At 35.4% G+C, this 22,056-nt stretch overlaps 5 protein-coding genes across 9 annotated transcripts; 2 read left to right on the forward strand and 3 right to left on the reverse strand.

Moving 5' to 3' along the window:
* Positions 1-1,613: 1,613 nt before the first annotated feature.
* On the reverse strand, positions 1,614-2,867 carry LOC125215247 (large ribosomal subunit protein eL36y-like). The gene is made up of 3 exons (XM_048116612.2): positions 2,736-2,867; positions 1,903-2,102; positions 1,614-1,814 (listed from the first exon to the last, which is right to left on the reverse strand). The coding sequence occupies exons 1-3, from the start codon at positions 2,835-2,837 to the stop codon at positions 1,784-1,786; spliced, it is 333 nt and encodes a 110-aa protein (XP_047972569.1). The 5' UTR covers positions 2,838-2,867; the 3' UTR covers positions 1,614-1,783.
* Positions 2,868-4,109: 1,242 nt separating this feature from the next.
* Positions 4,110-10,295, forward strand: LOC125200803 (SURP and G-patch domain-containing protein 1-like protein). The gene is made up of 9 exons (XM_048098574.2): positions 4,110-4,270; positions 4,897-5,327; positions 6,230-6,356; positions 7,016-7,119; positions 7,716-7,859; positions 8,891-9,025; positions 9,123-9,302; positions 9,771-9,949; positions 10,044-10,295. Exons 2-9 carry the CDS (start codon positions 4,934-4,936, stop codon positions 10,068-10,070), a joined length of 1,290 nt encoding a protein of 429 aa, XP_047954531.1. The 5' UTR covers positions 4,110-4,270; positions 4,897-4,933; the 3' UTR covers positions 10,071-10,295.
* A 3,416-nt stretch (positions 10,296-13,711) lies between these two features.
* LOC125203950 (transcription factor bHLH130-like) lies at positions 13,712-16,964 on the forward strand. 5 transcript variants are annotated; one of them, XR_007173482.2, is made up of 8 exons: positions 13,712-14,390; positions 14,794-15,095; positions 15,162-15,338; positions 15,428-15,493; positions 15,574-15,642; positions 15,730-16,011; positions 16,294-16,400; positions 16,528-16,964. XR_007173482.2 is itself a non-coding variant. In XM_048102515.2 (6 exons), the coding sequence occupies exons 1-6, from the start codon at positions 13,937-13,939 to the stop codon at positions 15,796-15,798; spliced, it is 1,137 nt and encodes a 378-aa protein (XP_047958472.1). In that variant the 5' UTR covers positions 13,715-13,936; the 3' UTR covers positions 15,799-16,241. The 5 variants fall into 5 exon arrangements, 1 of the variants encoding a protein (XP_047958472.1); XR_007173476.2 differs by having other exon boundaries at positions 16,532-16,964; XR_007173490.2 differs by lacking the exon at positions 16,294-16,400.
* LOC125204242 (Bifunctional inhibitor/lipid-transfer protein/seed storage 2S albumin superfamily protein) lies at positions 16,305-16,904 on the reverse strand. The gene is made up of 2 exons (XM_048102875.2): positions 16,571-16,904; positions 16,305-16,490 (listed from the first exon to the last, which is right to left on the reverse strand). Exons 1-2 carry the CDS (start codon positions 16,902-16,904, stop codon positions 16,474-16,476), a joined length of 351 nt encoding a protein of 116 aa, XP_047958832.1. The 3' UTR covers positions 16,305-16,473.
* Positions 16,965-17,293: 329 nt separating the features above from the next.
* LOC125204162 (histone H3.2) lies at positions 17,294-17,946 on the reverse strand. Its single transcript, XM_048102764.2, has one exon. The coding sequence runs from the start codon at positions 17,871-17,873 to the stop codon at positions 17,463-17,465; it is 411 nt and encodes a 136-aa protein (XP_047958721.1). The 5' UTR covers positions 17,874-17,946; the 3' UTR covers positions 17,294-17,462.
* Positions 17,947-22,056: the final 4,110 nt, after the last annotated feature.

A 22,056-nucleotide genomic window follows, 5' to 3' on the forward strand; every position in this document is an offset into this window, starting at 1 on the left:
TCTATATTTTGATTTATAATTGATTTATTAAATATACTATTAAAGGTTTATATTTTTAACTATGCATATAATACAATGCTACTGTATTTTGTTTTTCTATCCGTGCTTTTAATAAATCTTTTATAAAATATTAGTGGTAATTAAAAAAATTAATTACTAACATCAGTAATTTCTTCCTTGTTTTTTTGCCGGTGCTCTGCCTCCCTCTCTTGATCTTTTTAAACATTTCTCTGTTCTCTACTCGGACGGTCTGTTAAGAAAATTTATGCATTCCCTTTCTCATTCTGGACAATAGAATTTTTTTTCTTTTTATTGAATAGGAGAAACCAGTAGGTGGGTGTCAAAATTTAATCAAGTACTCCCTCCGTTTCATTAAAGTTGACTCATTTTCCTTTTTGATTTGTCTCAACCAAGATAACCCATTAAAACAAATGGAAACACATTTGTATCTATTGTATTCCATCTCTCTTACTTTACTCTTTCTACTTAATACACAAAATAAAATTGCATAAAATCTCGTGCCGCACAAGAAAGATGTCATCTTTCTTGGGATGGAGGGAGTAATTTTGTTTATAAAGTTTACTCATTAAAAATTACTCTCAAACAAAACCCAAAAAATACCAACTGAAGGAGTGAGAAGAAATACTCGGTACTATTGAAAAACAGTTAATCATGAATCTACAGAATTTGATAATAGATTGAAAAATACATGTGAGGAGACAGAAAAAATACACCAGTCGCTTGCAATAGCTCAAATTAAGTCCTTCAGCATATCAAGTCTCACATCAAATATATCGATACTAAGACAAATATGGCATGTGTAATTGTGCGCAATAATAGGAATATAAACAAACAAAATTAATAATAAATCACTAAATTAACAAAATTTAATACTAAGACAAATATGGCATGTGTAATTGTGCGCAATAATAGGAATATAAACAAACAAAATTAATAATAAATCACTAAATTAACAAAATTTAACAACAATAACCACACTATAATATCCACCTCATCTTCCTCACTATTAATTTAATTATTAAAAAATATATTGAACTATAGTTTTAAATAGTATTTGATTTCACGACCTCTATTCAATAACATGGGAGGTTCAAACGAGTTGTTTAATTAAACATACATACAATCTTAATGCAAAGATCAGTAATTGGTTTTTGCTAATACTATAAAATATGGAGCAATAAACAACACAAAACAACATCAAAATGAGCAATAAACTCATAGCTGATGAGTGTTCCAACCAAAAATGATTTTTTAATAATTACTAGCATTAAAAGTTTGTAAATACTCTCCGTCCCAAAAAATTTGTCACCATTAATCCAGCATGAATTTTTAAGGATGGAGGGAGTACTACATTTTAGAAATGATATAGCAGACAATCAGCGACTACCCGAAAAATATTTTAGAAATGATATATCGAACAATCAGAGACTACCCGAAAAATTATACAAGCCGGTTATTATGGGCAATTAATTTTTTGTTTATTTTTTATTTTTACCTAAATTATTTACTAAAATAATATAAGTACCATCTTTCTGTAAAACCCATTGTAAAAAAACTGTCATATAAGCTTAAGTTAAACTGCTACTTGCATATATAAAACCATACAAAATTTTCATTTCCAAGTACTATGAAAACAAGCATCAGAGAAGATGGTACTGAAAAAGTAAAACCAGAATGTGTCACATTTATGCAAGTCATTAGCAAAATACATCAAAGGATGTCCTAATCAACTCTGACAAAAATTAGATCCAAGAGCAGTTCTCTATTTCTTCTTCTCACCACCACCAGCAGCCCTGCTCCAACAACAAAGCAGAATAAGAGATACAATTACCACAGACAGAAACATTATTTCAACATTCCTTTTAAAGATAATTAATTCACCTCATCTTTCGGAGAGCGCCAGACATCTCCTCTCTCTTCCTCTTTGCCCTCTTGTGGGTGCCCAACTTTCTCTTGGCTACCTTCAAAGCACGCTTGTCCTTCCCGACTTTGAGAAGCTCAGTGATCCTTTTCTCATAAGGTGCAAATCCAGCAACTTCTCTGATAAGGCTCCTCACAAAATGCACTCGCTTGCTTGTTTTCTGTATTAAAAAATAGGTTTGAGCATAAACAAGTTGAAAGACCAACTGGAACTACCTAAAGCAGGGAAATGGATTCTCTGCACAATCAATCAGACAAAAATCATTCCTATACAAAATGTGTACATTCCAAAACTTAATCGAAATAAAAAAATTGCCAACTATCACACGCATCTAAATCGGTTCCTCCTTCGAATATCTCAAATCTCTGAATCAGCTCAAAGAGTTCGTGTATCACTGAATTAGTGTGTAAACTATACATCAGAGTAAGGCAGCATTCGGATTTGAATAACTAAACATTAGCAATCAAAATTCCTGACTAAATTATTGACTATAAGTTCAAAGAGCACATGTATCAGTAAGCGCATCACAAAACAACTTTTGAATTTGAGTACTAAATTTGAGCATAATGAATCAGTGGCTACATTTGTTAGTGGCTATGATTCTAGCAAATGAATCAGTAATGTGCGTATATTTAAATATTATCTTTCAGTAGCCAATTAAAATCACAGATTAAGAATTGCAAAAACAAAAGGAGCAAGTAAGAAGATGACACAATTTCAGGAATTAGATAAAAATTACTTAAAATAAATAGCGCTGGTATGAAATTGCAATGAGAAAAGGCATAAAACTCACCCCTTTCCTGTCTGAGGGGCGCGGCGCTAGCTCCTTTGGGGTAACGACATGACCTTTCTTCAACCCCACAAAGATACCACTGTTTTGCTGCTTTGGAGCCATGGAGAAGATGGAGAAAGAATAGGTGAACAAGTTTTTAACCTAATTATAGTTAGTGGATTTGGGCTTCGATTTGCATGAGTAATGGGCTTTCTAATTAACTCTGAATAGTTAGTACATGATTAGTGGGCTCTTTTAAAAATGAGCCCAATTTAGTTCATTTAATTTATGTACTACAAAAACAAATGAATGGGTGAGAATAAAAGCATGAAAATAGTTTTATTTTCTTCTTTCGGACATATTAGTATGATTTATTTGTGCTTTAATTTAAGTGTAACCTTGTGCCATGCAAAAATTTTAACTTGTTGTATAAAAATAAAGTAATATTTGCCTAATAATATACAACAAAATAATCATGCATCTAGTAAAAAAATTGGCAAAACTATCCAACGCATTACATTATTTATAATAATGAATTGCCAAAACACATTCTTAAGTCTTTAATCAAAATGTTCATTAGGTTTTCGTACATTTTTTTCGTTTTAATAGGTCCTTATACATTTCTCATAAATTTCATCACATCCTCGTACAATTTTTTCGTTTTAGTAGGTCCTTATACGTTGATTATAACTTGTATTGGGTCCCTATACATTATTTTTTTAAGATATTCTTTTATTTTTATCTTAGATACTAATTTATATTTAATTAAATTTAATGAACTTTTTAATTTTATTATTCAACTTATCTTATGATTATAAATATTCAGGGAAGCGTATCTTTCAATATAAATATAAATAATCAATTGAAAATTCAGATAGTTATTCTAAAAAAAACTTCGATTTTAATCTTCATTCATCACGGTTAATCTTTTTATTATTCTCTACAACTTATTGAGATTATTGGATAACAAGATGATATTTATAGACTATGCTAAGTTAAATAATGGAATATTAAAAAGTTTATTAAGTTAAATTAAATTTAAATTATTATCCAAGACAAATGTAAAAAGGTCCCTAAAATAAAAGATTGTACAAGAACCTAATGAAAATTATGATATAAGTATAAGGACCTACTAAAACGAAAAATTGTACGAGGACATGATAAAAATATTGTGAAAAATATAAGAATCTATTAAAACGAAAAAATTGTACAAAGACTTAATAAACATTTTGACTAAAAAATATAAGGACCTAAGAATAGATTTTGCCATACTAATTTAATACAATTTCCCACTACCAAAATAATTGAGAGAATGAATTGAGGGTGCAACATGTATATGGGGTATTATTATAGTCTTAAAATATAACTACAGTATAAATTCTTTTGTCAATAAACAAATGGACGTTGTGGAGAAAAAGGTGAGAAATCAGAAATATATGCAAATCTATTATAACTCATTTTTTAATCGTTTTTGACGAAAACACAAATTGTATCCGATTAGGGATTGCAACTGTTAATCCCTCTGAAATTGATCGTTCCAGTTCGGGCTTCATCAGGTAAGCAGCTGGTTTTAGTTTTCTTCAATTTGGGGATTTCGTTTTGTGCTTTGTAGTTTCATTATTGGCGCGTTGTATCTCTTGCCTCCCTGGGTTTCAAAGAGCTTCTGTTTTCCTTTGCGTTTCTGGAATTGAATCCAATCGATAAATTAGGTTTGGGGATTTGATTCGGCTTGTGTTATATTTCCTCTTTGTTTCTGGTTATTAAGTTTTATTCTTTGGGATGAAATCTGGTGTTATTGAATGCCTGCCTTTAGATGTAGTGGGGCTTTGTGCGACTAGAATTTATGCGTTATAAATTGGGTTAAAGTCTTCTCTTTGAATTACTAGTTCATAGCTTTCGTTTACATTTGCTTTTCCTGAGTTATGTGGCTGTTCAGACTTTTCGAGGATCATGCTCTGCTTACAAGTTGAGACATTGATTCCTCTTTGTAAAATCCAGCAATGCTCAGCTTATTTCCTGTTGATGTGGTTCATAATTATCATGAAGTTCTTACAATTAAGTGATACTATAAGCAATAACACTTAAACTTGCTCTGAATCCTGTCACTGTTATAGAATGATGCATATGTTATGTACTAGCTGCTTCTGTGACTAATTTTATCATCTACTTGCATGTGTCATAGCGCACAGGCAATCAGTGAACCAAACTAGTGCTAGGCAATGGATAAGACAACAGGCCATGGATTATTTGCTAATGATGGATCATTCCTGGAGAGGTTCAAGCAACTTCAACAGGAGAAGGGTGAACAGTTCGAGAAATCTAAGTCAGATTCAAACACGCGTGAGATTCAGACCTCAAAGACTGTCGTCAGTAAAACAACTATCAATTCTAAGGCTAATAGCTCTAGCAGAACGGCTAAAGCTCCTTCAAGTGGGAAACTTGCATTCAGTTTGAAACAAAAGTCAAAACTGATTGCAACCCCTGTTAAGTTTGGTGAAGATTTGGATGAAGACAATGAAGATGCTGGAAACTCCGCAGATGATGGGCCAGTAAAGCGCCCAAAATTGGCCCCACTTTATTCCTCTGATCTGTCTTCAAAACAAATTAATATTGGTAATTTACTTGTTTTGCTATTTTTTTGTGCATCGCCATGGGTAAAATCCATACCAAGTGGCAAGTATGTCTATCGTCATACATGTCCCTGACTATTTGATTTTGGAAAATTCTATGGTCTTGGTCTCAAACATAATTTTCCCCACTCGTAGTTTTTTGTAATGGTGACCAGCAGTTTTCCATAATTTTCGTTTTCCTATTACCAGGGGAAAAGAGTTCTATTATAATAACAGGTTTCAGCCGTCTTTCTGGCTCAAAATGTCGTATGAACTGTTTGTAGATTGGAAAGTCTTTGAAAACCTGTTGATCAGGATTTCATTAACTCAAATTTATATTCTAATTTTGTTCCTTATATCTAATGTGCTAGTTTGCCTTCTGAGAATCACGGGCACATTCATATTGCACCAGGAATCCTTAAGTGTATTGCATTTATTTAGTGATTTTGTTTTATAACTAGTTCTCATACTCGCTTTGCATCAACACCAGCCTGTCCTTTTCTTTCTTCATTATACATTACTGGATCTGCTGGTCTAAGTATTGATTGTGCTGAGTAGTGCTTCACATGTGCCAAGACCTATCTGAGCTCATGAGCTGAACAGTTATTTGCTAGAGTATTCTCCTAATACCTATTTCCAAATGCATGTGGCTGATATTTTGTCCATCTATTTAGACCATGTGCTGGGTCTTCATTGCCTGAGTAACAGTCAATCAGATAATTAGAGCAAAATATTCGTGAATTACTTTTATTTGGTGAATGCAGCTTATATTTAAGTTCATATCGACGTTGGTGGAAAGAGGTGTTCAGTGAACGATTTGGAATATGTGACTCGCCTGCTAGAAGAGTAATTTAAATTCTCTTCTTCAGGGTGTAAGTATTAATCAGTTCTTTGAGTAACATGCAGCACCACCTTTCCCTAGTGATCCTATAGTGAAGAATGTTGCTGATAAATTAGCTAGTTTTGTGGCTAAGAATGGGAGACCGTTTGAGCATGTGACAAGGCAAAAGAATCCCGGAGATACTCCTTTTAAGTACGTTGGATTTAATTTCTGGCTGCTCTGTACTCATAAGTCTAATTTTTACTCTTAGCTTCATATGATATTATTAGATCATCATGTCTATCCAGATAAGAATTGTATGCATATTGTTATCAGTGAACAACTTCTCTGAAAGAAATGGACCATTTTCTCTCTCATTTTTTAATGTTATACCTTTCTCTCTTTCCTCTTCTTCTATTATGTAGGATTTACTTTAGAAAATATTTGATACAATTAATATGTTTCCCTTTCTAACTTTCTCATTCTTGAAGTAGTTGATCTTGCAAAGTCTTGTCTTTGATTTGACCTATGAACAGTAGTAGCCTCCATATGAATATTTATGATTTGCCTCTCAAATACAATCTATGATTTACAATCCCTTGTATTGTATACTGTGGTGAGCAAGTAGTTTCATTAGCAAAGCAGTTTTACATATATCACCTCTTGTCAATAGTTCTATAATTAGTTTGTGATATTTCTGGATCACAAATACATGGGTCCTGTTCTCTGATGATTTTATTGCTTTTACTTATATTTCTAGTACCCGTAAATGCAAGGAGAGACTGTGCTCTATATTTTCCTAAAATCATATGTTTGTGCATTGCTTGATATTACTATAATGACTTAAGGAGTTCAATCGATTTCATTTGCAGGTTTTTATTTGATGAGAACTGTCCAGAATACAAGTACTATAAATATCGACTTAGTGAGGAGGAGAAGGCCTTGCCCCAATCAAAAGATTCCCAGACATTGCAAAGTAACGTCTATTGATTTCAGTCATTCTGGTTCAAATTATTAGCTGAAGTTCTTTTAGTCAGAATTATAGATAAACTGCAATAAGTACATGCTATGAAAAAAAGATTTACAGTTTCCAGAGACTAATTCCCGTTATTGCTTTAGAATTTTATTTTTTGCTGGGGTTGTATATGAGCAGGTTTGCATGCAATGTTGAGTTGAATGCTAAAACAGAATGATAATGGAACTCAACTCAACTGTGGTTGTGTTTAGTTGTAAAAAAGTGTCTTGAGATGTACTGATATGAAAAGCTGACGACGAATGCATCCTTCCCATTGTAATCCACCTCTGACACTATTGCTAAGCGCCAAATTTGACTGGATTTTCTGGATTATGATATATAGCCTCCTAACTCATTTTAAATATTTTTTATGTGAATAAAGATATGTATAAATATTGTGCGTCTTTTTTTGTCCTAACTTATTTCATTCTTGTTTACATTGTTACTGCATGTCTTGCACAATTAAGCTTCTGTGAACAAAATTTTGCATGTGTAACCCATTATCGACTGGTCGGTTGCTTTATTAATGTGGCCTGCTTTTATTATTGGTGGTTTAGGCAGTACAGTTCCTAATTCAGTGGGCAGTTCTCAGAGGTCAGAGCAGCACGTTAAATATCAAACTCCTGCTTCAGCTTTATATGAAGCCACAGAGAGTTTAAGATCTTCCCATGCATCATCACAAACAACACACCGAAAGAACGGTACTTTCTTGTATTCAGCATATATTCCTTCATGTTCTTTCATCAAATTAGGCCTCCCATTCTATATTTTGCATCCGTGGGGAGTGTTTACGGCAATTGAATCCTCATTTTGTTTATGATCCTACATTACTTACTGATATGACCTGCTCCTGTATATGATTTATTTTAGGGTTCTCCCCATTTTGAATAAATTTGTTGGAAACTGACAGTAAGATTAGATGCCCAAGCAAGACGACTAAAGAGAAAAAAATTATGATGCTGAAATTAAAAAGGGGTGATGTTTATTTCCAGGAATTGAGATTAGCAATCAAAGTGCTCAGTGATAATTCCCTGCCATGCAATCTTTCAATGAAACTCAACTAAAAAGAAACACTAGCAAAAGATACATTCATGATATAATGGATAACTAGCATAAACCTAACTGATTAGCCTTCTTTGTTTAGACAAGGAAGTAGGAACTAAGGATCTCTATGCAAATGTTGCTATCATGATATACTATATTTTGGGCCCTTCTGGGTCTGAAGAAGTATTTCATCCACATACAGCCTTTGTGACTGAGTCGTGACTTGTGACTCGTGACTCATAGTTTCCAAGATCACAAATTCTAGCTTGCTTTGGAATTAAAAGATAGGAGTAACATAAGAAAGGTTTTTAAACACACACATACACTGAGTAATGGTTTCCAGGCTCACAAATTGTGGTTGTGTCTTTGGCTTTAAAATTTAGGAGTAGAGTGACATAAGTAAGGTTTATTACACACAATATATACCCATATGCATATATATAAATAGATGCCTATGTGTGTCAGTGTGTGTGTTGCCAATCTGCAGATGACATGTGGATTGAGGTTCCACAATCCAGTATTTCTTTCTTCTGCACTAGTACATGATTTCTCTGGGAGATATCTTAAAATACATCTCCCTGAAAGGAGCATGCTGAACTTAATAACTCAGCTTCTGATAGCTTTGGTCCCTAAAGATATTTTTCCATGCATTTGACATCCGGTGTTTGCTTTTACCGAATACGTTTAGGTGAATCAAGTGGACCACCTGGTTCAGACCCTATTGCCATGATGGAATACTACATGAAGAAGGCTGAACAAGAAGAGAAGCTGAGGCCTTTGAAAGCATCAAAAGATGAGATGCCTCCACCTGCTTCCCTCCAAGGTTAAGCTTCTGTATCCTTTCTTTAGGAGTCCCTGGTTTGCCAAATCCAGAAAAGCACCAGCAGTAATGGAGAATGTCCATGTTATTCAATAAACAGGTTCAGGTAAAAAAGGGCATCACATGGGTGATTATATTCCTCCCGAAGAGCTTGAGAAGTTCATGGCTACCTGCAATGATGCATCTGCTCAGAAAGTTGCAGAGGAGGCTGCAGAGAAGACAAAAATTCAGGCTGATAATGTTGGTCACAGACTCCTATCTAAAATGGGTTGGAAAGAAGGTAATGAAAGTTGGTCATACTAGCCTACATATATGTGAAGTCTTCCTTTTCATTCTTGGATTTTTGTTTCTGTTGTGTCCTTTCTGCAATATCCTATGTGTTCTGGGATAATATTATTTTATTGATGTGAATACCAACAATTTACTTCTGCATGAATTCAGGTGTTTGTTACTCTATTCCTTGGATTGTTTTCCGCAGTGATTGACGATATACATAATTGAGACTAGTATCTTCACTTGATGTGGAACAATGTGTACATTATTCTCATTATCGCTAATTGCTTTATTTGAAATATGATATCCTGCAGTATAGTTGCATATGAGATGTGTAAGCTGCTACTGTTTCAGTCTACCAGCAAAATTGACTGGCATTTACTCCTACAAATGTGTTTAGTGTTAGTGTTAGTGTTAGTTTGTCTCGGCAGTGATCGCAATCTGTATAGCTCTAACATAATGGAGATAATTGCAGGTGAGGGTCTGGGGAGCTCAAAAAGTGGAATGGCAGCTCCTATTATGGCTGGGGATGTTAAAAAGGATAACTTGGGTGTCGGTGCTCAAGCTCCAGGTGAAGTCAATCCCGATGATGACATCTACGAGCAGTATAAGAAGAGGATGATGCTAGGCTATCGTCACCGACCAAATCCTTTGGTATGGTTTTCACCTATTCTCATTACACCCTTTCATATACAAGCAAGGTGATTGTTTAATCATCTAAAGCTGCACTATTTCAAAATATTTGCAGAACAATCCACGGAAAGCATATTACTGACAACATTTCAGCAAGTATCCCCATTTAAGAATAACCAGAGTTCTCCATATATTTGAAGCTGCTTGTTTTTGTGTATTCTGGAACCAAAACCAAATTCATTACAAGTTGGTGTTATATTTGTTTGTACTATACCTAATTATATTTCTTTTCCAAGTCTGTACGCACTTTATTTTCCATTATTTTGCCCCATGGTGAATGATATCTAGTTGGTGTTTTGTGAACCAATCATTCTGTGTGTGTGTGACCACAATGTTGTGGGCATTTCTTGAATTGGACGTCCCACTTTAAATGGATAGAAGTTTGCAGCACAGCCTAATCTTCAAATAAAGAATCTCACCCGATCGAATCCATATCCCTGCCGATAAACAAAATCTTGGTTTCTCGTCGTCTTCTACTTGTATCCGGTGCGTTAGCCATGTCATTTCTTAATTATACAATGATATCATGCGTATATTCTCTACCTTCAAGTGATCCTTCTTTTTTCAGTTTGTCATTGATCAACTCCAAAAGTCATATTTCATCTTTTCCCTAAAATTTTGGATCGACTTCGTGTTATGTTGCGTCGACCAAGTTGATGACATTCGTAGTTATTAAAATCGTAGCAAAATAAAGTCAGCTGTATATTTTTTACTTTTTAATCAAACACACAATTTCTTTCAATATAAAGTGAATCCGAATTAGTAAATAAAAAGATGAATTATAAGTAATTGATAGTGTGTACTCTACCTACGATTACAATATTACATGCTACTATAAGTCAAGTATTTCTATTTACAATTGTTAACTATAAATAATACTCTGCTACTATAAGTCAAGTATTTCTATTTACAATTGTTAACTATAAATAATACTCTGTGTCACGAGTCTTTGAAACATTATAAGGTGGAATTATGTGTATTGATTGTTATCATTCTTATCACATGGTGTCCAAGGTTCAAACGAATATATAATTATCAAATTACATGGCTTCAAAAAGGCATAAAAAGTTATGAAACGTAGTTGAGATAGTTGACTTTGTTAGTATATATATATATGCTATACAAACTAAAATGCTTAACTTTTCGAGCTATTTAGGTTGACAAATAATTTGTTTAAGGTAGATATTGTCTCCTGCCAAATGTATATTAATTAGGAAATAAGTTGCATAAAGTAATCGCCTCATGGTGTGGTTCCTTTCTTGTAGGAGCCGTGTTGAAATGGACATATTATTATCACTCGCACAAGGTTAGATTAGTAAATATAAATGTCAAAGGAGAATGGAATGAGTGGGATGAAAGTGAACAAAACTCTGTAAATGATAGAAACATAAAATTCGTTAAACTAAATCGAACGAAATAAATGAATTCTTGGATATAACTGTAATTAAATAAACATAAGTGTTGCTTTTAAAATCAGAGAATTCATTTTGTTTAGCTGCTCATAGACAAAATAATAAAAACAATAATTATACAGAACTTGAAATAAATAACTAGTAGTTTTATCGGTTGAATCTTGAAGTTTTAAGTCTTTTCTTGCTCAGATCTTAAGAACTCCTTCGATATATGGATGAATTTATGGAGGATGAAATATGATGGAATGATGAGAATGAAATATAGGATGGATGAATTAATGGAGTACGAAAGATGTTTTAGAGACTCTAAGATCGATGAATGGAATGCGTATTTATATGCTTCAAAAGAATTTGAGATATAATAGGAATTGGATTGGAAAATTTTTTAGATATATTAGGAATTGAATCATATACGGTATATCTTCAACATAGATATACCATATTAAATGTTCAAAAATCACTAAAGGGAAGCTCTATGCTCCATATTAAATGTTCGTTAATTAACTAGCACCTTATTATCTAATTTCATGGTAATATAGTCTAAAAGCCGTAGATAAATTTATTCTTGACCTTTCAACTAATTATTGGTCTATGGACCACATGTTTAATCATTTCTATCGAAAATTACAATCACATAAATCCATTAAAATAATAAAATGCTTTTAGCATATAATACAATTAAATAGCCCGGGACCATTCTCGAGTGGTGGGGGTAAATATATTTAATATCTGGATTCATGCATCTCATATGTAATTCAACTAACTTTGTTTAGAGTCTATGTTACTACTTTTCAAGTGTGTCGCCCACCTACTTTCTCTCACCCCTTGACCATAAAAAAGGACTAAGCATATGATTATGATAATGACTAAAGATTAATCTAGTTCCAAATTGCCCCTTCTCACTAGTCAAAGATACCACCCCTCACAAGAAGGAAAGAACAAGATAGCATTTTACAATCACTTTCATGGTTTTGATACATTTCCAAAATGGTTTACAAAACCACCAAACCCTTTTAAAACCATGGACTCATATCTTTTTTAATAAAGAACATTGTTTCAGTTTTATTAAATTGTATTTTACCATATCCTTATTATGTTTGTGAAAATAAATAAATTATTTTTATTATGTTGTGTGTATATGTATATGTATGGGGCTGTAAAGTTGCTCCTCAGATAAAGGAGAGAAGACAATAAAATATTTAAGGAGAAAAGGTAATTACATATTAGGTTATCTTTGTTTATCTTATTTTGAATGGATATTTATGTGAAATCAAAACTTAAGTACAATCAATTTGATATAAATATAATTGTTTAATTAGTGACTGATTATGAAACTAAACTAGAACACGTTTTTCATAAAATGATTGGTAAACATATTTTTTGTGTGGATAAAGGGCTTCGCAATAAGTGGAGTGGTGCGTAGGGTGAAGAAGTGCACTTTAAGTGTGGGCAAGCTCAGATTTTTCATAAAGGAAAAAATATGAAAAGTGTGTGGATAATATATTTAAAATATAAATTTGTATATTTAAATAATGAAATTATAAGTGGGGGTGGGGCATTTTACGAGCATGTATTCATACACAAAATAAGCATCATAAATTTATGAATATATGTCCATACATAAACTTTTATAATATTTTCTGTTTAATCCAAATATTTTTAACGCTAAATACACAAACTTTTATTATTTTTTGATCTTTTACTCCCAAAACTAATTTTCTTCAAATTGAAGTTCATGGCTATGCTAAAAATGTAGGTGTGGCAATAACAATACTGTTTTTAATATAAAAAGAGAAATTGTTTGTAAATATGTGAACTTTTGAGATTTTCTAATTTTCTCTTGAATTTTTGAGATTTTCTAGTCTTCTTCAAAGGTAGATGTTTCTCTGAAATCATTTAGTTATCCAATACTCTATCAGTCTATTGAGCTTGAATATGACTATTTTAAACACTTATATTTTCAATATGAGTATTACAAATCCATTCTTTGTAGCAAAATAAATTTTCAGTATGAAGTCTAATGTAGAGCCCAATTTATTTCAAAAAAAATATTATCTACATAAATTAAACCAATAAAATGTAGAGCGAGTCGCCAATAAATTTTAGTTTGAAACAAAACCTTCTAAAAGTATAGTAAATAAATGAAATGATGAGGTGGAGGAAGTGACATGTCAATGGATATATACGCCTAGAATGGGGGGTGATGATTAGTCCGGATGCAACTCACCATTTCGACAATTTCACGTGTTCAATTTCATAATTCCGATAAATCCGCTCCAATTATTTCCGCCCTATATATACTCTTCTGCTGCTGCATCACACGCACGCACGCACTTCCTTCCACCTCGACTTTGCAATTCGCTCAATTAATCTCTCTCTACCTACATTAGTTTTGCACCAAAAAGGATTCGATCGATCCAATCTATCCACCCACCGTTTCCACCACCATTCAATTCAATCCCATTACCTTTTCCAATTAAAATTCCATACGAGTTTCCATTTATGTTTTCCAATTAAAACCTCTTTCTCTCCAACTATGTACACCTCAGACGCCATTTCCAGAGACTTCCTCCACTCCAATCCCTCTCACACCACCAATTTCAAGCATGACGCCGATTTCTTCACCAATCATGATCAACATCAACACCAGCAGCAGCAGAGCTCCGGATTAGCTCGATACCGCTCGGCGCCGAGCTCCTTCCTCGCGGCGCTTCTCGATTCCAACGCCGATAATAACAGCAGCAGCGGCGATGAATCGGACGCTTTCTTCTCCGCGCTCATGGAAGCGCCGCCGCGCGATCTCAATCCCAAGAGTAGTATGAAGCGGGAAGATGAGGCGGATCCGGAGCCCCGAACCGCGCAAAACGGGTACCCGGGCGGGTATGATGGATCTTACTCTGTGGGGATGGAGCATCAGAGGTTGAGAGATCAAAATGGGAATAGGTCTAATCTGCTCCGCCAAAGCAGCTCTCCTGCTGGATTCTTCAATGGTACTAAATTACTTCATTTTTTTAATTTCTAATTTAGGCTTTTTCTCCTTGCTATGTGTCTAATTTAGCTGGAACAGTTTGTTGCTTTTGAATGAAGGTTGGAGTTGACTTTGAGCTGGCTTACAAAAATATTTCCTACTTGCAATATTTTTCATCTGAATAAAATTAAAATAATATTGAAGAAACAAAATTCAATGCAATCTTTAGGTTTTGCCTTCTGTTTAGTTGAAAAACTTTTACCAATATTCGGTTTTGAAGTGCCTCGCTGAATGATGGATTCTAAATTTTCCTGTTTTAGCTGTTTTGATGAAATATGCATAAATCTTGGCATGGTTGATTATGAGTTCAAGTAGTAGTGTTAATGGTTAAATATGGAGTGATTAAGACTTGTTTTGGACCTCAGGTTTTGGTTTAATGGGAGAGGCAGGAAACTACAGAGTTCACAATCCTGCAGAAGACAGTTCATCAGCTTGTGGTTTAAGTAGTTCCATGAATTTGTCATCGGCTGCATCTTCTAGCTCGAGATTCATGCCCAGCATACCCGAAACTGGAAATGAGAACGCATTCAGCCCTGAAAATGGTCGTCTGAGAAACGGGGCTGCCTTCCATCATGATTCTTGGAATGAAACATCTTTCAACAGTTTGAAAAGAAACAGAGATGGTGATGCGAAGATGTTTTCTGATTTCAATGGATTGGAGAATGAGGTAACCACATTTCTTTTGCTGCCTATTGTCAATTACTTCTGTTGTTGAAATCCATTTTTACTTCAGAATGGAGAAGCCAGGAAAAAGTCCTCTGGTTTAGTATCGCATTTTAGCTTGCCAAAGACTTCCACGGAGATGGCTGCAGTTGAGAACTTCCTGCAGTTCCAACAAGAGACGACCACTCCTTGTCAAGTTCGAGCAAAAAGGGGTTTCGCCACTCATCCTAGAAGCATTGCTGAAAGGGTAAAATTTCTAGGATTTGGAATCATAGTTTCTCCCATTCAAACTGAGGAGTTATTGAGAATAACAGCATCTCTTGCAATGATTTGCAGAATAGACGAACACGGATTAGTAAGAACATGAAGAAGTTGCAAGATCTTTTCCCTAATATGGATAAGGTAGATTTTGTAATGGTATTTACTTTTGGAATGGTGTTCATCTTGTTTGGTGTTTTTGCTGATTCCGTTTATATATGCAGCAAACGAACACGGCTGATATGTTGGACTTGGCAGTTGATTACATCAAAGAGCTGCAGAAAGAAATGAAGGTAATGAAACAGATACATCATCTCTTTCACATTGAACATGCTCACCAACCTCATCTTCCCTAATTATTTTCCCTCCTTTCTTTATAGGTGCTCAACGATGTGAGAGCAAGATGCGTTTGTTTAGGTAAACCTCACCAAACAAGTCCTTCCAAGTAGATGCTTCTGGCAAGACGAAAACCAAGTGCAGTAGATGAGTATATCCTTCAGTCTTGATTCACCTGCGACCTCACCACCCACGAGTCAAAGCCCGTGGCCTTTTCCCTATTGTTCTATGTATGCGTGTTGCAAGTTCCCACCCTCCAGGAAGAGGAGGGGGGAGAAAAAGGAGGACAGACTAAACTCCATGTTGTAGTATTATTATTTAAACTGGTAAGTGTAAGTGTTTTTATGAATAATTTTTGTATAGAAAGCTCCTGCATTTTATGCATTTTTTGGTGTTGTCAGTCCTTTCTTGTAATGCTAGATGAGTGAAAAGTCACAGGACCCACCTAATTCTTTGAATATGGAAGGTTCCATTTAGATCCCACCACATAAATTATTGTGATTATGATTATCTTGTGCCTTTAGTTATATAGAGATTGCTCTCGAGTCTTGAATCACTTGATCATGTCTAGCAGTGGTAAGCAACATAAGAATTTGTGTATGAACTAGGAAATAATGGATCTGCTAACGTGAGCTCAATCAACAATATAGAGAAACTATTTGTGCAGCAAGATTAACAAGAAGAAGACAACAGTTACTAGAAAATTCAAAACAAGGTAACTAACAACCTATTACAATTTGGCCACACACACTTATTAGACCTCATAGCAGCACTCCACAGAAAGTTTCTCACTTGGACGTTTCACCTGCACAAGAAAAATAACACTTTAAAATCAACCCAAGACAGAAAATGCAGAGTGGTCGATCGATGGCAGCACATATATACATGGCTCAAAGTTGGCAGTGCACTTCTCCGGGAGCTGAGTAGCCATGGTGCGATCAACCCCAGAAATGGGAGGCCCGTTAACGAGCACGCAGAGACAAGGTTGGCCTAGCGCTTTGATGGAAGCACAGCAGGCCTCGGTTGGGGGGATGGGGCTGAAGGGAGCAACTGCTGACCTGCACGGGATGAGCTGAACGAGAGCCGAGAAGAAAGTGCTACCACAGGGATGGGCTGTGCTTTCCTGTGCCATCACCACCACCACCAACATCAAGCAAGCTAGCTTCATATTCATGTTCATTTTGGCTGCCTTTGTCTTTGGGATCATCACTCTTGGCATATATATAGTGCAGCCTTCAGGGGAGGGATGATGCCTTTTGGTGCTTCTCTCCTAACTCCATTTCACACTTCATTCATGACTTTTATGAAAATTATGAACATTAACTTAATTTTAGATACATAAAAATTGGATAACTTAATTTAAAAATTCAAGATTGGGGGAAAATGGTTGTGTTTCTGAGTAAATAAAACATGAAAAATTAAACTTGCAAATTTTATGCTGTTCTACAGTAGAGCAGCATAAAATTTGCAACTACTCTAGCTTGAGGATTTACTATTTGGCTAAACTTCCATTTCCATACACAACAAAGTTGGTCACTGTTGCATTTGCTAAATATTGTAACACATTCTCTAATTAATCAACAAAACATAAGAATTAAACCGCAGAAAAAATCTAAATCAGTTAATGCCAATTGGATTTCAATGAAATTGAAATTGATAACAAGCTAGGAACCCTAACGCTGAAACAACTTTTTTACACTAATTCCCCAAATCGAAATCCAACACGACTCAAACCCTAACCCTAACAGAAGATGAATCCAATCCGAGTGAATTAAGACTAAGCGCGCTCGCCTCTGATCCTCCTAGCGAGCTGAATGTCCTTGGGCATAATGGTCACCCTCTTAGCATGAATGGCGCAGAGGTTGGTGTCCTCGAACAGCCCGACGAGGTAGGCCTCCGCCGCCTCCTGCAGGGCCGCCACGGCGGAGCTCTGGAACCTCAGATCCGTCTTGAAGTCCTGCGCGATCTCACGAACCAGGCGCTGGAACGGCAGCTTGCGGATGAGGAGCTCCGTGGACTTCTGGTACTTCCTGATCTCACGAAGCGCGACGGTTCCGGGGCGGAAGCGGTGGGGCTTCTTGACGCCGCCGGTGGCGGGGGCGGACTTCCTGGCGGCCTTGGTGGCGAGCTGCTTCCTCGGCGCCTTGCCGCCGGTGGACTTGCGAGCGGTCTGCTTGGTGCGAGCCATTGATGAAAATGGAGGAGTGTAGTGTAGAGACGGAGATTGTATGTAGGAGTATGTGATTTGAGTGATGGATTGGAAGGGGCGGTGGTGGGGATATAAGTAGGGAGGAGAGTGGGCGGGAGAGATGAAGATTTTGGGGGATTTTTGAATTTTTGGGAAGAGATGAAGATTTTGGGGGATTTTTGAATTTTTGGGAATTGTTGATTGGGAATCGGATCGACGGTGGATGCTTCAAGTTGATTTTGCTATCCGTGGCTTTGAATCTTGGTCAATAGAAATATGCCACGTGGAATGCAGGGCTTGTAAAATTTTTTGGCTCGTTGCTCTCTCTTTTCACTTTTGACTCTTCCCGCTTTCATTGGAAGTTGAAAATATCTATACATTGATTTATGATTATTTAAATAAAATTCATTACTATTGGTAATTCGTAGAGATGGGTGGTACGGTATACCATATCGAAACCACCATACCGTATATCTTACCATAAATACAGTATACGAAAAAGTCATACATTTATCTTACCAAAGTTTTCGGTATACCTTATTTTCGGTATAACGAATTTCCACACCGATACCGTATCTTATTTTCGGTATACCGTACCGAAGCTCGGTATACCTAACTTTCAACATCAATTAAAATAGAAAATTAGAGTTTTTAGAATATTATTTATATTTTATAATTTTAAAAATAAATTAAATATAATTTATTCATAATTATATTTATATTTCACAATAGATTTTATAATTTAAAAATATATATAATATATTTTATATATAATTTATATTTTTGTGGTATATAACTTTATTTACGGTATATACCTTAATTTACGGTATATACCGAATTTCGGTATGCAGCGGTATACCGCGGTATTTGAAAATTCATACCGTTATCATACTATACCGGAAATCACGGTATACCGAAAATTTGGTATTTTTGGTATTTTTTCGATACGATAAGACCGGTATTTTGGTATTTTTCCCCAGCCCTAGTAATTCGTAACTGTTGTTGGAGTAATGATTTAATTGATTTTAAAGTTATGTTTAATTGCCTGTGATGGTTAGTGCATTAAGTGTTTTTTTTAATGATTAACTAGTGCGATGCACGACTCGTTATATTTATTTTAATATATATAATCTCAAATTATTATACTATATGATTAACAGAAAATAAAAATAAAATCTTTATCTAAATTAGCCCATAAAAATTGATTAAAACCTTTCAGACACAAAAATTGCAAACACGCATCAACAGGGTGTCATGTGTAAGTTATAACTCGGAAATATACTCACAATAAAACCTATTGTAACGTTCACAGAATATGAAACTCTAGAATAAAGTTTCACCTGAGTGAAGAATATACAATAACTAGTGTTTTCAACTGTGTTATGCACGAAACATAAGACTATCAAATAATGAATACAAATTCTAATTAATTTATAGAAAAAAAAGAATTCATAATATTATGAATACTTACAAAAAGAGAAATGCGTCCAACTCTAAATGAATAAAAGGGTGTTTAAGATAAAATAAAAGAAATTATAATTGCATGAATTTTAAGCACATCTTAAAATGCATGGTCAAACCGCCAAAGCCAAATGCATTTCGATATTAGACTGAGATAAAAATACTAAAGTAGATATTTGAGAAACAATATCAATAAGTGAACTTGACATCAACAAAAGCTCTTGCATATGAAGATTATAACATTGATCTTACTACAAAGACAAGAACTCTTACATATGAAGATTATAACATTGATCTATACTACAAAGAGAGTTAAATACTCTATACAGGATGGAATAGGTAATTACCCACAGGGATTTTGAGTGAATGGGTATATAGTCCAAGAAAATGAATTAAGATCTTATTACAAAATCTTTCATTACCTTACTTATAATAAAATTATAAAAAAATTTAACTTTTCTAAATTTAATACCCAAAAAAGATTTCTCACTCCATGCATTAAGAGCATGCACATCAATGCTCTTAGCTAAGAGCAGGCGCCCTGCCGTGGCAACGGCGTGTACCCTGCTCACTGTTGTGCTCTTGCCGACGGCACGTCGCTGCTCTTAGCTAAGAGCATCCACATCGGTGCTCGTCGGCAAGAGTAGGCGCCGTGCCGTTGGCAAAGCAGACCCTTGCTCGCCGTTGTGCTCTTGCCAACGGCACGGCCCTGCTCGATGCATAGAGCACAGTCGTGCCAATGGCAAGAGCACGAGCAGCAACGTGGCATGCTCTGATTGGCCGTTGATTTATCATTTATTTAATTTTGTTTTAATTCGAAAAATTTGGATTTAATAAAAAAAATATTTTTCCGCTTCCCAATAAAATATATCCATTTTTTCCAAACTTTTAATATTTTTTTTCATTATTTTTATCCCAACATTCACACTTTCATCCATTTCAACACAAAAAATCACACTACACCAAACAACTCTCTCAACCTCAATTTTTAAGATTTTAATTATGTAATTTTTAATTTTTAGGATTTTAATTATGTAATTTTTTATGTAATTTTAATATTAGTAATTTGTAATAGTATTTCGGGTATTTTTAATGCAATTTAATATTGTGGAAATGTTTTTAGTAATTGAAGTATTTGAATTGAATAATAGAATGGTGGGACCCTTGAGTTTGTCCTTGTGGAAGAACATGAATGTGGAGTGCTCTTGCCTAAGAGCAGAGAGTAAAAGTAGGTTCGTGCCCACGTATGTTCTCTTGCCAAACAGCACGGATGTGGATGCTCTAAAAGCATCGTCGTGCCAACGACAAGAGCACGAGCAGCCGACGTGGCATGCTCTGATTGGTCGTTGGTTTATCATTTAAAAAAAAATTCAAAAAAAATCTGAAAAATTCAGATTTAATAAAATAGTATATCCATTTTTCCACACTTTTATTTATACTTTTTCATTATTTTTATCCCAAAATTCACACTTTCATCTATAAATACCTCAATTTCAACACAAAAAATCACAGTACACCAAACAATTCTCTCAACCTCAATTTTTAGGATTTTAATTATGTAATTTTTAATTTTTAGGATTTTAAGTATGTAATTTTCATATTTTAGGATTTTAATTAGAGTGAAGGCCAAATGTGGTCCTAGACATATGGTCGTTTTATCAATTTGGTTCTGAACATTATCTTTTTTATTATTTGGTCCCTCACAAATGAACTCGAACCGAAATTGGTCCTAAATTGGTAGAACCGTTAAAAGTAAGCGTTTAGCCGATTTTGACCAAAATTAACCATTTTAATTTATATTTTTAATTATTAATCTCTCGTCTCTTTTCTTCTTATTCTCTCTCTTGGTCTCCCTCTCTGCCAGCACCGCCGCCGGCTGAAAATCGTCGCTGATGTCATTGGACTGCCGCCGCTGCTGCGGCGACCGCTGTTGCCGTCGGGATGTAAGATTATTTCATTTTCAACTTTGTAAAACAAGTTTCTAAGTTAGAAACTTGTTTCATCTGCCCCCAAATCGAGCTCCTCAAGGAGGTGAACTCCATAACCGTCGTCCTCCTTCCGTCATCACCGCTCCGACGCCATGCCGGCGGTACTCCGATGGTTCAGGCCTCCGTCGGCTGAGGTGCATCTCCAATTCGAAGAGATCCTCCCCCAAATCGACCAAATCGGAAATCCCCAAATTTCAAACTCTTCAAATCCGCTGCCTTCGTAGCCGGTCACCACCAATAGTCGTTGCCTCACCCTCACCGGACATCATCGTCGCTCAGCCGCTGCCGCTGCTCCGCGGCGATTTCGTGTCACCGTTGTTGGGAGAGCACAACCACAACCTCCATGCCGTCTGCCACCGCCGCCGCCATTCCGGCTGCTGCTCGCTCTTGATCAGAACACTGTCGCTGGTCAGGGGCACCATCGCGGTCTACGATGCTGCTGCTGCACCGTCGAAAGTCTGGTAGAGCCGTCGCCGCCACTGAGCTTTCGGACAGAAACTTCAAACTTAGAAACTTGTTTTACGAAGTTGTAAATGAAATAATCTTACCTCTTGACGGCGACGGCGATCGGTGCAGCGACAGTGACAGCCCGATGACAGCAGCGACGGTTTTCAGCCGACAGCGGTGCTGGCAGAGAGGGAGACCAAGAGAGAGAATAAGAAGAAAAGAGAGGAGAGATTAATAATTAAAAATATAAATTAAAATGGTTAATTTTGATCAAAATCGGCTAAACA

This window comes from Salvia hispanica, chromosome 2 (assembly GCF_029641045.1).
Source record: "Salvia hispanica isolate PSC_SH4W2 chromosome 2, Shi_PSC_v1, whole genome shotgun sequence".
NCBI classification, from domain to species: domain Eukaryota; kingdom Viridiplantae; phylum Streptophyta; class Magnoliopsida; order Lamiales; family Lamiaceae; genus Salvia; species Salvia hispanica.

What these genes read in the sequence shown, in the direction of transcription:
- LOC125215247 (XM_048116612.2), bottom strand. Translation starts at nt 2,837, where the DNA reads ATGGCTCCAAAGCAGCAAAACAGTGGTATCTTTGTGGGGTTGAAGAAA. An exon ending in GCCCCTCAGACAGGAAAGGG is followed by an intron (nt 2,103 to 2,735) that starts GTGAGTTTTATG and finishes TTTTTAATACAG; the next exon opens with AAAACAAGCAAGCGAGTGCA. An exon ending in GGCGCTCTCCGAAAGATGAG is followed by an intron (nt 1,815 to 1,902) that starts GTGAATTAATTA and finishes TTGTTGGAGCAG; the next exon opens with GGCTGCTGGTGGTGGTGAGA.
- LOC125200803 (XM_048098574.2), top strand. Translation starts at nt 4,934, where the DNA reads ATGGATAAGACAACAGGCCATGGATTATTTGCTAATGATGGATCATTC. An exon ending in TTCAAAACAAATTAATATTG is followed by an intron (nt 5,328 to 6,229) that starts GTAATTTACTTG and finishes AGTAACATGCAG; the next exon opens with CACCACCTTTCCCTAGTGAT. An exon ending in CCCGGAGATACTCCTTTTAA is followed by an intron (nt 6,357 to 7,015) that starts GTACGTTGGATT and finishes TTTCATTTGCAG; the next exon opens with GTTTTTATTTGATGAGAACT.
- LOC125203950 (XM_048102515.2), top strand. Translation starts at nt 13,937, where the DNA reads ATGTACACCTCAGACGCCATTTCCAGAGACTTCCTCCACTCCAATCCC. An exon ending in TCAATGGATTGGAGAATGAG is followed by an intron (nt 15,096 to 15,161) that starts GTAACCACATTT and finishes TTTTTACTTCAG; the next exon opens with AATGGAGAAGCCAGGAAAAA. An exon ending in TTTTCCCTAATATGGATAAG is followed by an intron (nt 15,494 to 15,573) that starts GTAGATTTTGTA and finishes TTATATATGCAG; the next exon opens with CAAACGAACACGGCTGATAT.
- LOC125204242 (XM_048102875.2), bottom strand. Translation starts at nt 16,904, where the DNA reads ATGCCAAGAGTGATGATCCCAAAGACAAAGGCAGCCAAAATGAACATG.
- LOC125204162 (XM_048102764.2), bottom strand. Translation starts at nt 17,873, where the DNA reads ATGGCTCGCACCAAGCAGACCGCTCGCAAGTCCACCGGCGGCAAGGCG.